The following is a 20,703-nucleotide window of genomic DNA, read 5'->3' on the forward strand; positions in this document are numbered from 1 at the left end:
CGGCAGGGCCCCGGCTCTCGGCGCTCCCCCGGGCTTTACAGCCCGCAGAGCTGCCTCCATCCACTGCCGCCTCGCCAAAGGGACTCCTCCTTCGGGCCAACCCGGAGAGGGAGCAGAAAGGAGATGGGCAGGGGAACCATCAGCTTTTAGATAAGTCTCTGTTGCAGGAGCCCTGCAAGAAAGACTTTGGAGGGGACTCAAAGCAGCAAAACCTTTATTCGAGCACACGGGAGAGGCGTGTACCCCAGGAGAGGCGCCCCAGCCCGCGCATCACTTCGTGCTCCCTTCAGCGCAGGCAACGTCAACAGGTTAAAATCACGCTGGATAACTTTCACTTCCCATTAAGTGCACTCAGTTTATTTACATCTTGCTGATTACAAGAGACAAACACCATTCCCCAGAGGTGACGCTTGACAAGTGCTGGCTGCCCCCAGTGACAGCAGGACACAGAGAAACTGCCAGTGCCACAGCACATTCCCAAAACAGGGACCACGGCCAGCCCCCCCGGCCCGGGCTGTGCTCCGGCGCTGCCAGGACGAATCCCTCGCGCTCTGGAAGGAGGCGATGCTCTGCAGAGGTCCAGGAAACTCATCTTCCAGGTCAGAGGAGCACATGGCACAAAATGAGAGGTTCTGCAGAGACCCTCTGCTGCTCAGCACCAGCTTTGAGATTATTAAGGAAAAGGAGGGAGCTGTCTTTTTCTTTTCAATCACAGCAAGCAGATTTTATTGTTGGTCTCCAGCCCTCAGCTAAGCAGATCTGTGCAGCATGTTTAAGCTGTTAAGCTTGGCTGAATAGGGCTGCTCTGTGTATAACTGGTGCTCAGCAGTGCCCAGACTAGAACTGCTCAGAAATATAGACATATTCATACATGTTCTCTCCCTGCCAAAAAAGCCCTCTGAATTGGGCATTCTCTCACTCAGCTCTCTAATTAATAATAAATAATAGGCTCTAGAAACACAGCAGTGACCCAAGACATAAGGAGATTTGGTGGGCAGGACCCACAACACAGCCAAGGGCTGGTGAACATTGTACAAGTGCAGCAGGCTCATATCTTTGCAGGTGCTTTCAGTGTGCCGCAGTGACCGAACACCTGTCACATCCCCCAAAACCTGAGACGAAGACACGGTAAACAGCTTGGGATGAAGGCCCAAACAGCCAAGGAGGGTAAGCACAAAGCCAGGACATCAGTCGTGGGGCTCAGCTGCTACCAGGGCCACCCACAGCCTGGTTTCTCCCCTTCAAGGCTGCTGGGTTAAGCGTCACCCCGACTGCCAGCAGGACAGACGGATCGACAGGACTCTGCTCCCAGCAGTGGTGCAATCTGGATGCAGCGCCCATCCCAACGGCGCTGGTGCAGTAGCAGCAGCTTCAGTGTTAATGGTGCAAATTTCAAGGGGTGGCGAGGAGAGGAGACGTTTGCAGCAGCAAGCACACGCTTCACGAGGTACACGTGCTCTGGCCCCCGCGAGCCCAGCGGCAGTCGCACGCCGCTGTAACCAGCGCCCAGGTCCAGAGGTGAGGTGCAAAGGATGCACTGAGAAGCCAGGGAGCGTTTAGGCTTTTCACAGCAATCAAGAAAACGGCACCATGAAAACCACCCCTCTACCCCAGTCCCCCTCTTTCCCTCTGTGTGGGCTTGATGGTGTGCAGGGCTGGGATGCAGCGGGTGGGCAGGGATGCTCTGGGCAGGGGCCCGGGGCATAGAGGCTCCAAGTTTCTTACTCTTCTTGCAGTTGGCTCAGGAAATAAGTGCTCTCCAGAGAGGTGGCCCCAAGGCAGCTCTGGTGTCCTGCTCGTGTCCATCCAGGCAACACGAGCCCTTCTGCCCTGAGGTAACAGGGCATCACGTGTAGTTACCTGGGCCACCCAGAGGGATCACAAAGACAGAGATGTCGTCACCAGAGCCCAGCTTGTCATTGGCCAGACGCCAGCCACGCTCCTTCAGGACCCCTCTAGACCGCACCACCAGCTCCTGGGCCACCATGGTGTACCTGGTGGGGGACAGAGCATGGGTCAGCAGCGACCCCCAGGCCCCACGGCTGCAAACACCCTGCTGGGACACACTGTGGTCCCTAACAAGGAAAGAAGAGACTGGAGGCTCCCCTGGGAGCCTGCCCCAGGCTCACCTGCATGGGTCGTTGGGCTCGTAGCTCGTCAGCACTTCCATCACTACACCAGCCACTTCCTTGTCATTGGTGACATCCCAGAGCCCATCGGTGCCCAAGACAAGAACGTCGTCGGGGCAGTGCTCATACTGCGTGAGGTCATAAACCCTGACCTGCGAAGCAATGGGGCAAGACGCACAGGTGAGGGGCATGGAGGGGCAGAGGAGGCTCAGACAGCTCGGACACGCTGCCGGCCCTGGTCAACACTAGCATTGCTCCATGCCGCTGCGCTGGGCGCGCTGCAGATCTGACCAGTCAGACTCACCTCAGGGAAGCAGGACAAGAAAGGCTTGATGTGGATGTTGGAGCTGAACACCTTGAGGTCGTGGTCTCCTAGGCCCCGCGTGACCCCAATCGTAGCCATTACCCGAGCCTGGAGAACAGGCAAAACAAAAACAAAAACAAACCCTCAAGCCACTTAGTCTCTGCCTCTGTTCCCAGCTGAGAAAATGCACGCAGCATTGGAGCTGTTGCAGCACTAGTGAAAAAAGGCTGGAAGCCCCCAGTTCACTGTGAGCAGGCGGGAAACGGCCCCCACGCGCATGCCAGGGCCAGCGCTGCAGCCCTGCTGCAATGCCTGCTCCCCTTGGGGAGCGGTGACCCGCAGCGCTCAAGCCCCCCACCGCACAGCTCACGCCCCGGCACTTTACCTTTTTACCTTCCCCATAGATAAGTGGGAACTTCAGGTCATCCTCTTCTATCTTTTTGTAAGCCCTAGTTAAAATAAACCAGAGAGAGCGCGTCAGCAGGCAGGTGAAGGCTCTCGGCACCCCTCTGCTTGCTCAGGAGGCATCTGCCAAGGACCGGCCCCCCGGACACCCGGAGCGCGGTGTGCCACGCAGGGGAAGGGCAAGGGCTGGCTCAGCTGGATCCCTGCGGCCACACGGGAACCGGGGCTCCGTCCCTCCGAGCAGGGCACCACGCGCAGTTCAGCAGCTTTACCAGCCGTTCATGTTTTGGTCTCTGTAGAGCATCTTCTTCCCCAGCTCCTTGGGCTGGATCCTGCGGGGAAACTCCAGGTGCGTGAACTCCTTGCCCAGCAGCTCGGGTCTCAGGAAGCCCTGCGGGAGGATGCCCAGGCTCAGCCGCAGTGCGAGGCGAGCGCCCCGCAAGCCGCACGAGGGACGGCCCGGGCGCCTGGCTGCACTGCGCAGCACCGCCTCCCTGCTCCGCCACCCGGGCCTGCACCGGGCCCCTCTGCAAGCAGCTGGGGACAGCCATGCCCACACAGAGCAAAAGAGGTGAAGCTTTTTGCACAGAGAGGTTTGGGGAATAACTAGCCCAAAAGGGATCAAAAATGCAAAAGAGCAAATTCTGGGACAAGCTGGAATTTGCCTAGGAAGAGTCAGACCAGCAAAGAGCCCTGGGGCTGCAAAGCTCAGCACAGAAAGTGGCATTAGCCTGAGGAAAAAGCCACCAGGTCTTTTCAGAAAACAGTCCCAGCTGCAGCCGTGACTCAGAAAGGGCAAGGAGTGAGAAGCGACACAGAGCACCTTCCCCAAGAGGCAGAGGACAGGGCCCCATGCCAGGATGTCTGCCAGCCCCGGCTCCCAGGGCCGAGTGTCATCCATTTGCTGTGGATGCTGCTAGCAGACGACAAACACCCCTGCAAGGGCTAAATCCCACCACGTGGAGGTCCCACCATGCTCTGTTCTGTAAAGAGAGGGCTCTTCCCGGGGATGCAATGCCTGAACGCTCTTAAAGGTGTTACTCTCACACAAGTCTTGCAGACCACTACCAAGACCCACTCCTCTCAAAACAGCTAGCGTGCCACAAGCAAACCCTCCACCAAGAAGGTGGCCCCAGGCAATCCTCTGCGTGCCAGCAGCCCCGAACCACCCCAGAGCGTGGCATGCAGGTGCCGTGGGGCCCTTGACCGCACCAGACTAGTGCTGGGAACAGGGGTCCCAGCAGCATTGGAAAATGGTGATGGAGAGAGGGGAGCTAAAAGAAAGGAAAAAAGCCCTCAGGAACATCGGGGTGGGGGCAGTCCTGTCCCGCTCTGGAGGAGAGCGCCCTGACCGCCACGCAGTGGAGCAAGCACACGCTTGGCCCTCTGCCTGCGTGCCCTGTCCAACACGGCCCATTGGAGAGGATCCTGCTCATGGTGATTTCCTCCTCTCTGGGTTGTTTGAAAATAGATCGGAGAAGAAGAAATGCCTTGGTGTTTTTCCAAGTATGTTCCAAGCCAAGCAAACACATCCAGCAAAACCTCCTCCAACACAAACGCCACCGCCTCTGTGCTGCTGTTGGAGTGAGCCTTTACAACCTTATAAAGTTTCACTGCCCAGCACAGAGAGGTTTGCCCAGCACAGGCAGGAGAGGGGCACTTTTGGGAAGAAAGCTAGAAGACAGCAGGCACACTTCAGCTCCCCAGCTCTCAAGGGAGCATCCAGGCAAGAAACTAGGACTCAGCACTAGCACCGCGACCTTTTCAAATGAGCAAGGGGACGTGATGGGTGAAGAAGAAATACACTCATCCAGCATGCTCAGCAGCTCCCTCACAGGCCATTGCACAGGCGAGCCTATGCCCCTGCTGCAACGGCCAGGCAGGACACGGTCACCTGGCTCAGAAGGGTGATGCTCTCCCTGTTCCCCAGGCACAGTCCACCACACCAGGCCCATGCAAGAGCCTTCGCTCAGACCCAGACACAGCAAACCGGGACTCCACCAGTCACCAGTCAGCTCGGCAGTGATCTGGAGGAGCAACCTGTCCCAAACGCCTCTCCACAACCCTTTGAGCTGGCAGGGCCCTCAGCAGGGCTGGGATGAACGAGTGCCTCCGGCCAGATCCCAGCTGTGATGCTGCCCCCTGACCCCCCAGCACCTCCTACAGAGGAGGAAGTCCAGGCAGGGAGCGTAAGGGGCTGGGGAAGGGGGCCAGGAGGTGGTTTAGGAATGAGATTAGAAGAAAGGTCTTTCTTACTAAAAACTGCAGCCTCTGCCTCTCTGTCTCTGGAGTAAACTCCCTGGACATTGGAATGATTTCCCCGTTACGGATGATAATGGCCCTGCAATGAAACATGGAAGGATGAGATTAGAGAGGAAGAGAGGCAACATGAAGGGTGGTAGCTAAGCACAGGTCTCGCTGCCCAGCCGCAGCGAGCAGTCTGCTCAGGGCCGCCCCGCGGCAGAGGGGCAACCTTGCACACCGTCCAGCCGGAGCAACACCTTCCCGTATCGGCTGCCGTCCCTCTGCCCAGCCCCGAGACAATGAACCCTCCTCTGGCTATGCTGCAGCTCGCTCCCTGCATGCCCCTTCAGGGACCTAGGACACCTGAGTTGTTTGCAGGAGGACGGAAGGAGGGAGGAAAAGAAAAACAGAAAAGTGTGGGGCAGAGGAGAACAGTGCAAACTGAGGAAGGGAAACTGTGAGAAAAGGAGCAGCACAAAGGTTGCAAAGCCTCCTTTAACAGGGGAGCCGGATCCGGGACTGGCACAACTCAGGGGCAGCAGGACACGGGTGCAAGCAGCCGGCCCTCGCACGCCAGCGTGGCAGGCTCACTGCTGGGGCCAGTTCCTCTGGCCTGTTCCTCTGATGCATTAAAAAAAAGTCTGTTTATGAGACGTTTCTGGAGGTCCTGGGGGGATCCAAGATCCACACCAGTGTTGTCATATGATGCCTCCAGCCCTTCATACCATCGCCACACTGGGCTCGACCATAGCCAAGCACATAGCCCAGCTCATCGCCTCCAGCCTCCAGTCATGGTCCCACCTCGCTCTGCTCTGAAATCACCAGGCAGAAGGGCACAAAGGAGCTCCTCCGCTTTCTCCACAGTTCCAGAGCTGGAAGTGCATCTGCCAGCCTCGGATAACTCTACCGAGACCCATATTTGCTGGCATGACATTGGTCACGGTAAGCTAACCCTGCAGTAAATACAGGGCAATTCAAAACAGTTTTGCTCTCAGCATAAGATGGACTACCTGATTATTTCTTGGGGGACAAAAACATATCCATGACCACACTAATGCATCCAAGGTAATGTATCTACAAGTCGAAATCCTTGGGCTCCAAGCTCCCACAGGGCTTGTCTGCACATAGATTTCCATAAGCTTTGGTAGAAAAATTGCCCTTATCTTGGAGCAGTTCATTGCTATAAAACATAGCCTAAAATTAAGACTTCTTGTGCATTTTTGAATGCTTTACTGAGGGCAATTTTCACTTCCCAACTCCCACCTGAGGCCAATGCTGGCAGCAAGGGCTGGGGTGCAACTGAAATGTCCAGCAGACACGCTGCCAGGATGGAAGGGAGCGAGCGGAGCCCCAGCCAGCAGAGCTGATCCTGCAACCCCACAGGCGCACGTGGAGAGCACCATGTGCTCTCCTCTGTGCTTGCAGGCAGGCACGCGCCACCGCGCCGTACCTGCTGTCGCCAGCGTTGGCCACGTAGAACTTGCCCATGAGGTAGACGGCAGCCAGGGCGCAGCAGCCCCCGGACACGTGCTGGGTCGCCCGCTCACGCTCGATTTGGTCGTCCTGGGGAGACAGACAGCAACAGGCTCACGAGGCTGCAACTCAGGGGAGCGCAGGGAGAGGCAGGGCCACTGTCCCTAAGCCAGCCGAGCAAACATCCAAGCAGCCCAAAATAGTCCTCTGCTGCTCCGTCAGCACCTTGGCTGCTAACAAGGCGAGCGCAGGCTCCAGGGGGAGAGGAGTGACCGGCCAGGGCCAGGGCCTTCCCCTTTCCCTGCCCGACTGGGCTCGGAGCAGCCCACGAAGGCATGGAGTGGGCTGGAAAGAGCAAGACTGGAGGAAAGCAGCTGGGCACTGCTGGAACCAAGCACAATAAAACTCTCTGCATCCACACAAAGCCTCTGCGTGAGCATCAGAGCAAGGCAGGAGCTGCCCTGCTTGGAGCCCTCTCCCTGCAGACCTACACACTGCCTTTGGCCAGAGGGGACAAGAACGCGCTGAAAGAGAAAGCAAAGCAGATTGCTCCGAGAGGATGTCCACTGGGGTGCCTCCGGGCAAGGGCAGCCCCACAGGCAGGGACTGCAGAGCTTGCTCACCATGTGCTTAAAGGCGTTCTCGATGGCACCAATCACCAGGCTTTCATGAGAGACCACTTTCTCCAGGTGAAAACGCGGCAGAGCATCGTTGGGGACCTCTCCGTCCTCCTCCGTGAGGGACACCTGGTTCGGCTCAGCCAGGCCGGCCCGTGCGTCTTGCTGGAGGCAGATGGGAGGTGGGGAGGGGTCCTGCAAGATGTCTACGAGGTCCCGGAGCTCCTCACAGATGTGCAGGTGGAGCCTCTTGGATGCCATGACAGCAGCACCACTGCCGGCATGGCCATCAAACAAGGCCCAGTAGTGGAAATAAAAGCCCTTTCTGCCCTGGGAAAGAGAGGAAGGTTAAGCGAGTCCTGCAGGGAATCAGGCGACGGAGCAAACAGGTCGGGGAAGTCAGAGCAGCCGGAGTTAGGGCTGCAGTGAGCAGCTCCGGGCAGCAGGACACCGGAGCTTCGCCTCCAGCCCCCTGGTCCCAGTCCAGCACAGCGCAGGAGTGACCCAGACAGCTGATGGAGGGTGCCCAGACGTAACCGATCCTTGGCTCGAGCCTAGTGCTGCGTCATGAACCCCACGCTGCAAAGAGCCTCCTCCGGCAGCTGGTTCCCCCAGAGGGCACAGCACGGATGGGCCAGCGCGACAGCCAGCACGCTGCCTCCCTAGGGTGCTGGCCAGCCCCCGAGCCACCTGCAGCAAGGACACCGGAGGGAGCTGGCGAGGAGCAGGCAGCCGGCCCGGGCACCGAGGGAATCCCCAAGCACGCAGAGGCTGCGCTCCCGCTTCTCCATGTGCCATCTCGCATCCTCTCGCCAGGCATCCCCTCCCAGCCACCGCTGGACACGGGCAGCGGCTGTGCGGTCCTGCGTGCGTGCAGCACGGCAGCGCCCAGGCTCTCACCCCTTCCAGCTCTCCGGTGCCCTCCTTGGACGGCAGACGACTCCGCGGGCTGGGCCGCCTCTCCACGAACACCACCTCACAGCAGGCCTGGTCCTCGTTGTGCTGGCTCTTCCCAGCGTTTATCACCCTGCCAGAGGGAACAAGGTGTAAAGGCTCTTTTGCACCAGATAGTTATTTCACGGCTTGTCCACAGTTACTCCAGAAAAACGGCTGCTAATTTACTAGCTCTGTGGACACCAGAACAAGGATGCAAACAGGCATCTCTGCTAAACCCGCCCACGCCTCTAGAAGAGGTCGCCCCAGCAGCAGTTCATCGCCATCAGCCCCCTTCCCCGTCCCCCCACATCCCCGCCGATGCTCTTCACAGGTATTCCTGGCCCTGTTTTGGACAGCAGCAGCCAGGCAAGCAGACTTCCCAAATCCATTGCACCAGCTGATCTGTGGGGTGACAGCAGTCCTCTCTCCCACTGACACAGCAGGACCCCGGGAAGGGCAGCTCTTCAGGGCATCCACAGAGGGAGGTGACCAGAAAAAGCTATTTGGCTGCAGGTCCCCACCCCCTCAAATCTGAATCATCTTCTCTGTGTAGCTCAGTCCCAGTCTGGACAGAAGCACTGCTGCTCTGGAATAAGCGGTCACTTCATTATTTGGGAACAGCTGTCCTAAGCAAGCCCTTACAAGAGGCAGCGCCTTGAAACAAGCCATCTACCGACTGGCAGTTTTCATGCGGCGACTTCAGAGAGACTGGCCAGGGCCAGCCCATGCCTCGCTCTCCCTGGCTGCATAGGAGGAAAAGAAGAGCTCCCAGCTGAGACCAGCTGCTCCGCAGGAAGGATGCTCCCACATAGCGCCCCACGCAGAGCTATTGCCCAGGAACCTGCACTCGCCTCAATGCACGCGCACCGAGCCTGGACTCAGATCCTCAAAGGGATCATGGCCTCATCCGCGTGCCAGGAAACGCAGAGCATCGCTCAGAGAGACCAGGTAGCTCAGAGAAAACGGGGAGGAGGACAGAAAGATGAAACCAGCAGAACTTTTGCCAGAAGATTGACATTAACTTGCTGATTTACGCTGGCAAAGCAGATTTCAGATCTAGATTGCAAAACCTGCTCACGGGAGGAAGTTGTAAATATGCATAACAGGATGAGCTCTTTGGGCACAGGTTCTTCAAGCAGTTTGCAGAAAGAAGACTTGGGACACAGAAGAGAAGTCTTGTTGCTCAGCAGAGGGCGGTTTTCACTCTTTCCTCACAGAGTTTGAAAGATTCCTGCTCCTGTGAGATCAAGCACAGGGTACTCTTACCCCAGGGTTTCCTAGGGTGAATTAACATTTCTGAGGGCTCCCAGGGCAATCAGGAAGGTTTATTCGTGCAGAGCGATGCAGGAACGGGCAGACACCCGCTGAGCAGTTAGGCCAACCTTCAAAGCCTGGGGTTCCCCACCTGCCTTTAGTTAAGGGCAAAACTCACAGTGAGCAAAAGGAGAAGAGAATCAGGCCATCAAAGAGGAAGTTGAAGTCAGGTCCCACTCCAAAGACAGCTTCAATTCCCTACTCCCCCTCACATTTCCTGCATGAGCTGGAACAGTTCCCTCGCCCCTCAGAGCGGCAGTTCCCCATCTGTGACACTGGGTGTTTTGCAGATAAGTATGGAAAATAAAAAAAGGCAGAAGAGCTTGAAATATTCACTGATGGATAACATTGCAAACACACACTGATAGCTAGCCCACCACAGACATTTAAAGAGCAGGCTTCGTATCTGCCCCTTTTGAGGAAACAAACACAGCTTATCACCAACTAGCCTCTGCCCAGGTTAGTTTCTAATGATCCCAGCCCTGGGCCTGGTGCACTTCCACTCTGACCGTCCCTGGGGCTGCAAGTCATCTTCCAGCCGGAGGAAGCACATCTGCCCGGGGTGTAGCACCAAGCAGTCATGTAAGTCTTTGCTGAGCTGGAGAGTCCTTTCAATGCAGGAGTTTGCCCATCCTAATTCTGTAGAGCAGGAAACATGCAGCACCCTGTTCAGATGCAGCAACGGGACTGCCTCGAAAGGGGAAACGCACCTGGCCTGCTCCAGAAAAGGTGCCCAGAGGACTCGGAGCCAGCTCAGCGTTGTCTGATGGGGGAAGTATATTTAGAATAGATACCATTATCTCAGAGCTCAGCCCGCATAACCTTCTTAAAAGTAAGAGGCGCTTTGCTGCCCGATAAACGCAGGCTGCGCTCCGGCAGTCACAAGACCTCAAGGAACCTCAGGGGAAGAGGACACGAAGCGAAGCGGCGCAGAGCAGCAGCCGGCCGGCGCCAGAGCCGAGGCTGGGCACCGCCGCCGGGCACCCCCGCCCGCCGCCCCCGGCCCCGGCCCCGCTCACTCGGCGTAGCCCGTGCTCCAGGGCAGGCGGCGGCGGCCGTCGCGGGGGCTCTGCACGGCGCGGCCCGTGTGGTCGTCGGCGCGCCGCAGCTCCTCGGGCGTCAGCTGCAGGAAGGCCGGGCGGCAGAAGGACGGGGCCGCCCCCCCGGGGCCGGGGCCGGGGCCGCGCCGGGGCTCGCCCGCCGCCGCGGGGGGCTGCGCACCGCCGGGGCCGGGGCCCGGGCCCAGCCCCGCCACCAGGTGCGCCACCGCCGTGCGCACCCGCACCAGCATGCCGGGCCGAGCCGGGCCGGGCCGAGCCGTGCGGATCCCGGCCGCGCCGCGCCGAGCCGCCCGCGCTCCGCCCTGCGCTCCGCCCCGGGGCCGGGGCCGGGCTCCGCGCCGCTCCCCCGCTGCCCTCCCTGCCTTCTCCGCTCCCCCGGACGGGGCGGAGCGGGGGGGGGTCCCGGCCGAGGAGGCCCGCGGCTCCGCTCTGCTGGCAGCCGAGGTGCCGAGCGGAGCGCGGCCGCCCGCAGCCCTCCCGCTCCGCCGGCGGCAGGCCAGCCGGCTGGGATGCGCACCCAAGAGCGGAGCGGAGCGGCTCCGGCGAGCCCGCAGGGCCCGGGGCTTCTTCACCGGCGGGGCGGCGCGGCTGCCTTGCTCCCTGCTGCCCACCCACCGGCGGGCGAGGCCAGCGCTGCTCTGCCCGCACGGTACACCCCCTGCGCACCGCTCCATGGCGCTGCTCCCCAGCTGTGCCTGCTGAATATGTCCTAATTCGCTCTTGATCTCTTTTCTGGGCCAAGGCCAGCTGGCAGGTTGGTTTACTCCAAGGTCCCTGGTTAGCAGCGTGGATGCAGCGTGAGCCAGCCTGACCTCCCTCAGCACTAGCACCGCTGCTCCGTGCAGGTCCCCAGAACAGGCGACGCGGTGCTACGTTTCGTGGCATCAGCAACGATGCATTAACAGTGGTGCAAGGACAGCTACTAGACCAAGAGCTTTACAATGCAATAAGTAGAAGTCTCTACTTTGCGTCTACCTGAAACCAGGTAGACCAGATGAGGTAAAACCTTTGTGTTTCTTGGCATGAAGTCTGATCAGAGGGAAAGCTGTCAATAATTGAGTTCTCAGTGCCACAGTCATCTGAAATGCAGCTGAGGACCTTTGACAGGGCAACTCACTGCTTTTCCTGCTGTTAGTCTTGCTCTAGGAGAGAACTGTGCAGCAGGGCACACAGCAGCCAGTGAGTGGCAGCTCTGGGAAAATCCTCTGCTGGCTGCAGAAGGGAAGCAGGGAGATACTTCTCTGCTGAAGATACAGGCCCACCCTGCCCATGTGCATCTGTTCCTTTCACTGTGCTTAGTCTATGGACAAGCACAGGGATTTCATATTTGAATGTTCCCTGGGCTCTAGCAACATCACCTACTCTGATATTACATCTACTTCCAGGAGCAGGTGTTTTGTCACTCTCCCTTGTTTCATCAGTGAAATCCAACCTACCTGCAGTCACACTGGGCTATTGATAGTCCCTGCAGAGGGGCAAGGGGCTAACATGACAAAGGACTGAACACTGCATCTCTCCCTGCTACCAAGGCAGCTACAGTCAGGCATTGGTCAGGATGCAGATGTAGCTGACCCAGAACAACACATCTCTGCTAGCTGGGAACAGAAGATCTGGCAGTTTAGACAGCATCACTCACACAGCCCAACCTCAGCACCTCCACATCTCTGGGTTCCTATGACAACAAAAGTCCTGCTGAAAGCCTACAGCATTTGCCAGCTGTAAAGCAGAATCAGAGCCCATTTCCTAAAAATCTGTGTGTACCCCAGTGCTCAGTTCCTCAAGGAAACTGCTTCTTCCCTTCTACACAGGGTTTTTTTGCACTCTGAGATCTGAGCAGAAGCAGGGCTCTTCCTACCAGCTTTGCAAAGCTCTCAGCACTTTAACTTCCTACCTTAGTCAGAGTTCTTCTAACTGAACTAGACTACCCCATAGACTATTCAACGCTCCTTATAGCCAACATCCCTGTAGCTTCTTAGCCCTAGCTCTAAGTTACTTAGCAATCTGCCTTACTGAAGCCTGCCTATACCTACATCCCCTTCCTAGCTCTTATTCCTAAGGATTGCTCTCACACTCCTATTTGTAGCTGCTGCCTCGTTTCCTCCCTTGTTTTGCATCCACTGCTCACCTGTGCATCCCAGCTGTTGCTTGCTCGGAGTAATGTGTTCCCTGATAAATACTCCCCTGCCTTCTCTTTTCTCCTTTCAGCCTTCCTTGTTGCAGGTGATGCTAGAAGAAAGGAGAGCCTGGAAAGAGGGCTGACTTGCTGTGCTCTTGGCTTGCAGTATGGGCAGGGGAGTAGGCACCTCTTGTAGCAGGTACATATCTACCTCTTTCTTGCATCTTGTGTTAGTGGGTCAAATCTATTTTTAGAAGTTGTTGTTCCTCACCTTGTTTGTAAGCTAGGGGCTAGTTGGCTGGGGGAAAGCTGAGTCCTGAGGCCTCTAAAGCTCTGTGCAGCTCTGGAGCTGAAGCAGGGGACTAGGACAACTGGGAGCTGAGCCCTCCTATAAGGAGCTGAGGCTGTGTCCTGCTGAGCTTCAGCTTGCAGAGCCTGCATGTTTATGCAGTCTTGTGCTGATTCCCTTTGCTCATTTTCTAGTCACAGGGATTTTTTTCTAGTTGCAAACTAAATCAGGTCTGATTTTTTTCAGTTGTCCTCAGTTGTCAGCATGGCTGCTTCCCCCAAGTACCTCTGGGAGCACAGGCAGGTTTTTCTCTGGACCTTGCATGCCTCCTAAATAGAAATGTGTGACTGGCTCTCTATCTGCTGGCCACCTTCCCCTGAATGCTGGCTTGGTCCTGCCAGAGTGTGACTGCAGAGCAGGAGCTTTGTAGAGCCAGGTGCCTTGCACACAGGCTTCTGCATCTTTGCCCCTCTCCTTCTCTGAGCAGTTTCTCACTGTTAGTTGTGGTGAAATCTGAGCTCCTGTATGAACTGCTTTGCTACCAGCACAGTGCAGAGCTAAGTGAGAACACCTTGCTGCCCGGAGGTTTTGCTCCTCTGCCTCCTCTCTGTGCCTATGTCCCCTCTCCTTCAGCAGGCACTGCAGGTGTTTTTCCTTAGTGTGGGCTGTGGTGGCCCTGAGGCCCTTGCTGCTTCTCCAGCACACCCTCCTTTCTGACCCCACTGTCTCCCCTTCCATCTGCAGCTGCTGGCCTTAGCTGAGGGACAGCAAAAACTGCAGAGACAAGAAGGCACTGGATGGAGAGACAGCCTCTGCTATAGGCCTGCTGGGAGCTGGCCTGCATCTGGCTTTGCAGTGTCCCAGGTCAGGGGGTTGTGTCCATGGAGGCCACCATGTTCAGGAGTTTGGGGTGTCCCTGGACTCCCCAGGACTGTGAGGCTCATGGCATCCTGCCACCCAGAGGTCTGGGTTCCTGGATATCTGTATTGCTTAACTTGTGCAATGGCAATTTATTTGTGCAGTCCCCTCCAGACAGCACATGAGCCCCATAGAAAAGCAGTGCTGGAAGATTTAGGTCACCATTGTCAGAAATAGTTATTTGGAAGTGGGATTTGAGATCAGAAGGAAAGGCAATGAAAGAGTAAAAGCTTCCCCTGCAGTCTGTCTCTGTGGGGTTTGCCATTATGGCACTTAGCAGAGTGTGAGGTCCCACATGGCAGTGCTGATGATGTCTGTCCTCAGCAGGCAGGGGGTGGGGTGCAGTCACTGGAGACCTGGCTTTACGTCGCTTTGAGTGAAAAGCGTCTGCTGAGAAGTGCTGCTGCTTTCCCTATTTACTTTCAGTGTAGTTGAAAAAGAAACCAATTACCTAAAGCATGTCAAGCTCCTTGCCTCTTGCCCCTCCTCTTGTGGAGGGTAGGAAGAAGGATAGGAAGTCCAAATGCCCTTGAAATAGCCAAATAGAAATGATCTTGGAATTCCCTGGCATAATTTTACTGGCTCTTTTAGCTCAGTGCAGCCCTTTATAAACTGCTTTGTTTATTGCAACTGGGGCCTGTGAGCCGGACACAGGAGAGCTCCACAGCTTGGACTGGGAAAGGAACAGTTTGGAGCCCTGGCATGTGCACAAGTTTAATATGCTTCTGGCACTTGCTCCCCCTCTTTTCCCTCCTGGTCTTCCCATGCTGTCTAGCTGCTTGAATGCCTCTCACAGCCTGGGCTTGCAGGGGCTGGGTCAGCTGTGAGCCCTTGTGCTGGCATGGCCTGGAGCTACAGTGGGAAGGAGGGCAGCAGGCAGGGGCCAGCTTGGAACAGCCCAGAGTGCTGGGACCCATCCAGCCCTCTCCAGCAGCCCAGGATCCTCTGTCTCTTGGCACCAAATGCCTTTCTCCCTCATGGCACCTCCGCCCTGCTGGTGACAGAGGGGCTCCTTGTGCAATACACTTTGTGTTATTGAGGTTGAAAATCACTGGGTTCTCAGGGGGAAACTCCTCTTCCCCATAGGGCTGCAAATCTGCTGTGTACTGCTGAGTCACCAGGATGTGTTCCTTGGAAAGGAGGAAATTGAAGTTTCCAAAATTAATTCTGTGTGAGTTTGAGTCCTGTTTTACATTTCTGTCATTTCCATTATGCTAAGCACTGCACTGAAAGAATGGCCTGACAAAAACATGTTCCAAGATGCTCCCTAAAACAATGCAATGCTAATAACTTTTTCAAGAAAGAAAAAGCACGTTTTCTTCGATTCATTCTGCCTGCAAGCTGAATGGGAAGTTTCTTGTTTGCATTTCTGGTGGTCCCTTTCACAGTGCTCCCTGGCACGAGAGCCTGTGCACATGCTTGGGGAGGGAGCTGGGTGAAGCCGAGTCAGACTAGGAGCTCTGGGATGCAAACTCTGGTGAACCTGCTGTGGCTGCTTTAGATGTCAGCAGCTGTGCCCTGTGCCTTTCCCATCCCTTGGAGGCTTGTGTCTGATGTGGCCTATGCTTCCCCTGCCTCCCATGGCTATCTTTTCTTTGAGAAGACTATCCTTTCTGCTAGTTCCACATGATGCTGCTCATGGCAAGAGGAACTGAACTGGACTAGGGCAACAGACACTGGTAGCCCCTTGTGCATGAAAAGAGGAATCAGCTGTGGATGGAAAACACTGGCACTGTGACTGACAGTCTACTGTCAACCCACTGCCATGCTAAACATCAATTAAAAACTAATAACATGGAATTGGGCTCAAGTTATGCTATTTTTCATTTTGTGTGCAACTGCTCAGTATTAAGAAAACTGGAGGTTCATTGTTCCAATGGGTTGCTAAGCCCAAAGGAGGTAGAATGAAGCCAGGGATATTTCTTCTGCATTGTAATGTACTTTCTGGTAAGAAAATATGAAAGAATGACATGTTGGTGGCATTTAAACCAGTACAGAAGTAAATTAAACATCCAGATCATAAAAATACCAGAGGATGTTTTAAAATAGGCTCTTCACAGCAGCGCATTAGTTGACTGCACAGCTTTAGTGTGTAATGAGCAATATATTAATTTATAATTAGTGTAATACAGTGAAGTTCAGTAAATAGCTCTGTGCACTCTGGATAATTCATCAACAGAAGAAGCAGCTTTTAATGGTTTTCAAGGTTTGCCTGTCCCCTGTAATTGGGAAGTTCAGAATTTATTGTTATTTCTTTTAAGGGATAATTTGATTGCAACCACACAACTTCACTGTGTCTGTTCCCACTCCAGTGCAGGAAAACCTTCAGAGCATTGCAGCTTGGAGCTTATACATGATCCCTTTGCAGCTTGTTGTGGTCAGTGTTTTGCAGACCAAATGATCTTCTGCTGGTGTGCATTTCCTGCAAGCTTTTTACCTTCACCTCTTCCTGTTGTGGAGAGGGGGAAATCAGCACATTAACCTCCTTGAGTCACTTAGCAGCAGAGAGTGGGGGGGGGGGGAAAGCTGTTGAAATTTCCTTCCCCCTCACATCACCCTAGGGATTTTCATGCTGAATTATCCTCTCAAAGGCTTCAAGGGTCTTCTGTTCATGTATAATTTCACCTGACACAGTAGAAATGCAAAAGGACAATAATAGACAAATGCATAATAATGAGGATACTTTGAATTTATGGAGCCTTTGGGGATTTTTTTGGAAGCTTGGATCTAGATCCCAGACAACGTAGGGACCTCCAATAGCACTTACAGTGCCAGTGTGACCTCTGAAAACCCTGCCTGGTCTGCAGGTGTCCTAGTTTCCTGGAGTGTCCCTCTTGCACCTCTGGTTGGGCCTCTGCAGCTCTCCAGAACCGCAACTGTGTTGTGCAGCTCGGAATGTGTAGTTGAAATTCTCTGGTGTAGGCAAAAGTCTTATGAAAAGAACAAAATCTGCAGTATGGGGTACTATGTGCTGAGATAGCCTGGGGGGATCAATATGTAGGCAGAGGAACTGGATTAAATAGCTTAAATGTTAATCCAGTGATCCATTGAAAATGTGGGTGTGACAAATCTTTCTGTAAAATAAAATGACAGGATCTCTGCCTTTTCCGGCTTCTTTATTAAACTAACTTGTATGCTGCTACCTTTAGCTGTAGATAAGTTGGTTGTGTATTGAGGATTTGCAGTGTTCTGGCATGCCCATCTATCTTGACATAACCATCTATCCAGAGCCCTTGTTGTAACCCCTGAATTTTCTTCCTGATAAAAAGCCAGTTATTTGTCTGGAGAGTTAAAGGATACCAAATATTTCCCAGGTCTGTCAACAGCTGTCCAGTATAAGAGGAAATTATTTCTTCTGTGGTAAGATGAGTGTTCATCACCAGGATTTTCTATTGCAGTTCCTTTCCTTGCCAAACTTGTCTTGTTACTGCTATTAAGTCTTTTTTACGATAAAATTATGGACTATTTGAAGAGTCATATCCAGGAAAGAGAACAATGTAGAAGATTGTTGGGAAGTGTAACAAGTAAGAACTGGGGGGGGGGGGGGGGGAGGGAGGGAAATAAGGAAATTACTATATTCACTTCCACTGTAATTCAAATGAAATCAGTTTTACTTAAGACTTAGCATTTCAATGCAGGGGGAAAAATTGTGATCGGGAAAGCAGCATGTTTGTATTTCTATACTGTTACATCAATAAAGACCTTGATTTTATAGGCTTCCTTATTGAATAATCTGGCCTAATTTAATTGGAATTTGGCTGATGTGAAAGGTATTTTTGATTGCATTTGCTCTTGATTGTTTCTATTAAAACTTTGATCTGGAAAGTAAGATGTTTGTATTTACTTTTCACCACAGAAATAGAGACCTGAGTTTGCAGATGCTCTATCAAATTACCTGATGAATATGAACAGAAGATCTAATCTAGTTTCATATTGATTTTTACCATTATTATTAAAATCCTCTGATCTGGAGAATAAGGTGCTTGTGTTCCCTTACCATCTTATTACTGAGGTTTGGGTTAATTGTGTAGAACTTTTCCCCCTTTCTTTTGACCTACCAAGTCTAATTAAACTGGAATTTAACATATAATCAAATCAAGATCAAAGAGACAAGTGTGGGCTTCTGCTGTGGGTGCATGATGGGGGGGAGGTTGTCCCTGCCCTGCATCCTTCCCCAGCAGAAACAGGAGATGTTGGATGCATGAAATGGTGCTGTGGGTTGCTGGGACCCAGCGTGCCCTGCAGGGAGCTGGGTGGCCTGGGGTGGGCAGCGAGTGAGCCAGTTTTCCCAGTAAAATGGGAATGGTGGGAGGCTGGGTGAGGCTGGGGGTGGTGAGCTGGGTGGTGGGGTCTGTCTGGTGCTGGGCTGGTGGCCTCAGCGTGGTCCTGCCCTGTGGCTGGTGCCCTGGGTGGGGAGAGGGGACCGTGTGGGTGTTAAATGGTCTGGTGGAGAGAAGATGGCCAGGAGATCTGCCAGCGTGTGGGCTCCCCAAGTAGCAGTCATCGGTCTGTAACTTGGACCTGGGTGGCCCTTGCTGGGAGACCGTTCCCTCTCAGGAGGAGACTTGGGGCCTGACTTGCTCGAATGGTCAAGGAGGGAAGGCTGAGATGTCCTGGGGAAACCACGGGGTTTGGCCAGTCTGGGAGCTGTTCTGGGGCAGCTGCTGCCCCACGCTGGTCTCTGGGTCCCCGGTGTTGGGCGTAAGCGTCTCCAGCAGCGCTAGGACGGGGCCTGCGCCAACGTTTGGGTGCTTCTTGGCTGCAGAAAGCTCGGAGCGGTGGTGGCTCGGCCCCTGCCCCGGCGAGTGGTGCGCTGCGGGGGCATGGCGGCAGCTCCCCTCAGGAGGGGCGTGGGGCGCGGACCCTGAGGTAAACCTGCGTCGGGGCCGGGGGACGCTCGCCTGTGTGGGGCAGTGGGGTGACTGTGGGGCAGCCAAGCTGCGTGTGGGGTGACGGGGTGACTGTGGGGGCTGAGGGGTGGCTGGGCTGCATGTGGGGCGGCCGTGCTGTATGTGAGGTGGTGGGGGCGGCTGTGGGGTGGCCGTGCTGTGTGTGAGGTGGTGGGGGCAGCTGTGGGGCGGCTGTGCTGTGTGTGAGGTGGTGGTGGGGGCTGTGGGGTGTGTGAGGTGGTGGGGGCGGCTGTGGGGCGGCCGTGCTGTATGTGAGGTGGTGGGGGCGGCTGTGGGGTGGCCGTGGGGTGTGTGAGGTGGTGGTGGGGGCTGTGGGGCGGCTGTGCTGTGTGTGAGGTGGTGGGGGCGGCTGTGGGGCGGCCGTGCGGTGTGTGAGGTGGTGGGGGCGGCTGTGGGGCGGCTGTGCTGTGTGTGAGGTGGTGGGGGCGGCTGTGCGGTGTGTGAGGTGGTGGGGGCGGCTGTGGGGTGTGTGAGGTGGTGGGGGCGGCTGTGGGGTGTGTGAGGTGGTGGGGGCGGCCGTGCGGTGTGTGAGGTGGTGGGGGCGGCCGTGCGGTGTGTGAGGTGGTGGGGGCGGCTGTGGGGCGGCCGTGGGGTGTGTGAGGTGGTGGGGGCGGCTGTGGGGCGGCTGTGGGGTGTGTGAGGTGGTGGGGGCGGCTGTGGGGTGTGTGAGGTGGTGGGGGCGGCCGTGCGGTGTGTGAGGTGGTGGGGGCGGCTGTGGGGCGGCCGTGCGGTGTGTGAGGTGGTGGGGGCGGCTGTGGGGCGGCCGTGGGGTGTGTGAGGTGGTGGGGGCGGCCGTGGGGTGTGTGAGGTGGTGGGGGCGGCTGTGGGGCGGCTGTGGGGTGTGTGAGGTGGTGGGGGCGGCTGTGGGGTGTGTGAGGTGGTGGGGGCGGCCGTGCGGTGTGTGAGGTGGTGGGGGCGGCTGTGGGGCGGCCGTGCTGTGTGTGAGGTGGTGGGGGCGGCTGTGGGGCGGCCGTGGGGTGTGTGAGGTGGTGGGGGCGGCTGTGGGGCGGCTGTGGGGTGTGTGAGGTGGTGGGGGCGGCCGTGGGGCGGCTGTGGGGTGTGTGAGGTGGTGGGGGCGGCTGTGGGGTGTGTGAGGTGGTGGGGGCGGCTGTGGGGTGTGTGAGGTGGTGGGGGCGGCTGTGGGGCGGCTGTGCTGTGTGTGAGGTGGTGGGGGCGGCTGTGGGGCGGCCGTGGGGTGTGTGAGGTGGTGGGGGCGGCTGTGGGGCGGCCGTGCTGTGTGTGAGGTGGTGGGGGCGGCTGTGGGGCGGCCGTGGGGTGTGTGAGGTGGTGGGGGCGGCTGTGGGGCGGCCGTGGGGTGTGTGAGGTGGTGGGGGCGGCTGTGGGGCGGCCGTGGGGTGTGTGAGGTGGTGGGGGCGGCTGTGGGGCGGCCGTGGGGTGTGTGAGGTGGTGGGGGCGGCTGTGGGGCGGCCGTGGGGTGTGTGAGGTGGTGGGGGCGGCTGTGGGGCGGCCGTGGGGTGTGTGAGGTGGTGGGGGCGGCTGTGGGGCGGCTGTGGGGTGTGTGAGGTGGTGGGGGCGGCTGTGGGGTGTGTGAGGTGGTGGGGGCGGCTGTGGGGTGTGTGAGGTGGTGGGGGCGGCTGTGGGGCAGCTGTGGGGTGTGTGAGGTGGTGGGGGCGGCTGTGGGGCAGCTGTGCTGTGTGTGAGGTGGTGGGGGCGGCTGTGGGGTGTGTGAGGTGGTGGGGGCGGCCGTGGGGCGGCCGTGGGGTGTGTGAGGTGGTGGTGGGGGCCGTGGGGCGGCCGTGGGGTGTGTGAGGTGGTGGTGGGGCTGTGGGGTGTGTGAGGTGGTGGGGGCGGCTGTGGGGCGGCCGTGGGGTGTGTGAGGTGGTGGTGGGGGCCGTGGGGCGGCCGTGGGGTGTGTGAGGTGGTGGGGGCGGCCGTGGGGCGGCCGTGGGGTGTGTGAGGTGGTGGGGGCGGCTCTGGGGCGGCTCTGGGGGCCGCGGCGGCCGGCAGGGGGCGCTGCGCCCCTTCG

General features: G+C 56.8%; 1 protein-coding gene across 5 annotated transcripts; it reads right to left on the reverse strand.

The window, feature by feature from the left end:
• Nucleotides 1-335: 335 nt before the first annotated feature.
• PPM1J (protein phosphatase, Mg2+/Mn2+ dependent 1J) lies at nt 336-10,713 on the reverse strand. 5 transcript variants are annotated; one of them, XM_068918406.1, is made up of 11 exons: nt 10,442-10,546; nt 9,187-9,345; nt 8,073-8,199; nt 7,179-7,502; nt 6,533-6,645; nt 5,095-5,179; nt 3,111-3,229; nt 2,819-2,882; nt 2,434-2,541; nt 2,130-2,281; nt 336-1,994 (listed from the first exon to the last, which is right to left on the reverse strand). In XM_068918406.1, the coding sequence occupies exons 2-11, from the start codon at nt 9,207-9,209 to the stop codon at nt 1,847-1,849; spliced, it is 1,263 nt and encodes a 420-aa protein (XP_068774507.1). In that variant the 5' UTR covers nt 9,210-9,345; nt 10,442-10,546; the 3' UTR covers nt 336-1,846. The 5 variants fall into 5 exon arrangements, with proteins under 5 accessions (XP_068774507.1, XP_068774506.1, XP_068774505.1 ...); XM_068918405.1 differs by having other exon boundaries at nt 9,187-9,697; nt 10,442-10,544; XM_068918404.1 differs by lacking the exon at nt 10,442-10,546 and adding an exon at nt 9,541-10,123.
• Between the last annotated feature and the right edge of the window lie 9,990 nt (nt 10,714-20,703).

Source organism: Struthio camelus, chromosome 24 (assembly GCF_040807025.1).
Source record: "Struthio camelus isolate bStrCam1 chromosome 24, bStrCam1.hap1, whole genome shotgun sequence".
In the NCBI taxonomy this organism is placed as follows: domain Eukaryota; kingdom Metazoa; phylum Chordata; class Aves; order Struthioniformes; family Struthionidae; genus Struthio; species Struthio camelus.

Coding starts and splice junctions, on each gene's coding strand:
- PPM1J (XM_068918401.1), bottom strand. CDS start 10,713: ATGCTGGTGCGGGTGCGCACGGCGGTGGCGCACCTGGTGGCGGGGCTG. Junction 5,180..6,532: donor GCCAACGCTGGCGACAGCAG/GTACGGCGCGGT, acceptor GTTTCATTGCAG/GGCCATTATCATCCGTAACG. Junction 2,282..2,433: donor TCTTGTCCTGCTTCCCTGAG/GTGAGTCTGACT, acceptor ATTGCTTCGCAG/GTCAGGGTTTATGACCTCAC.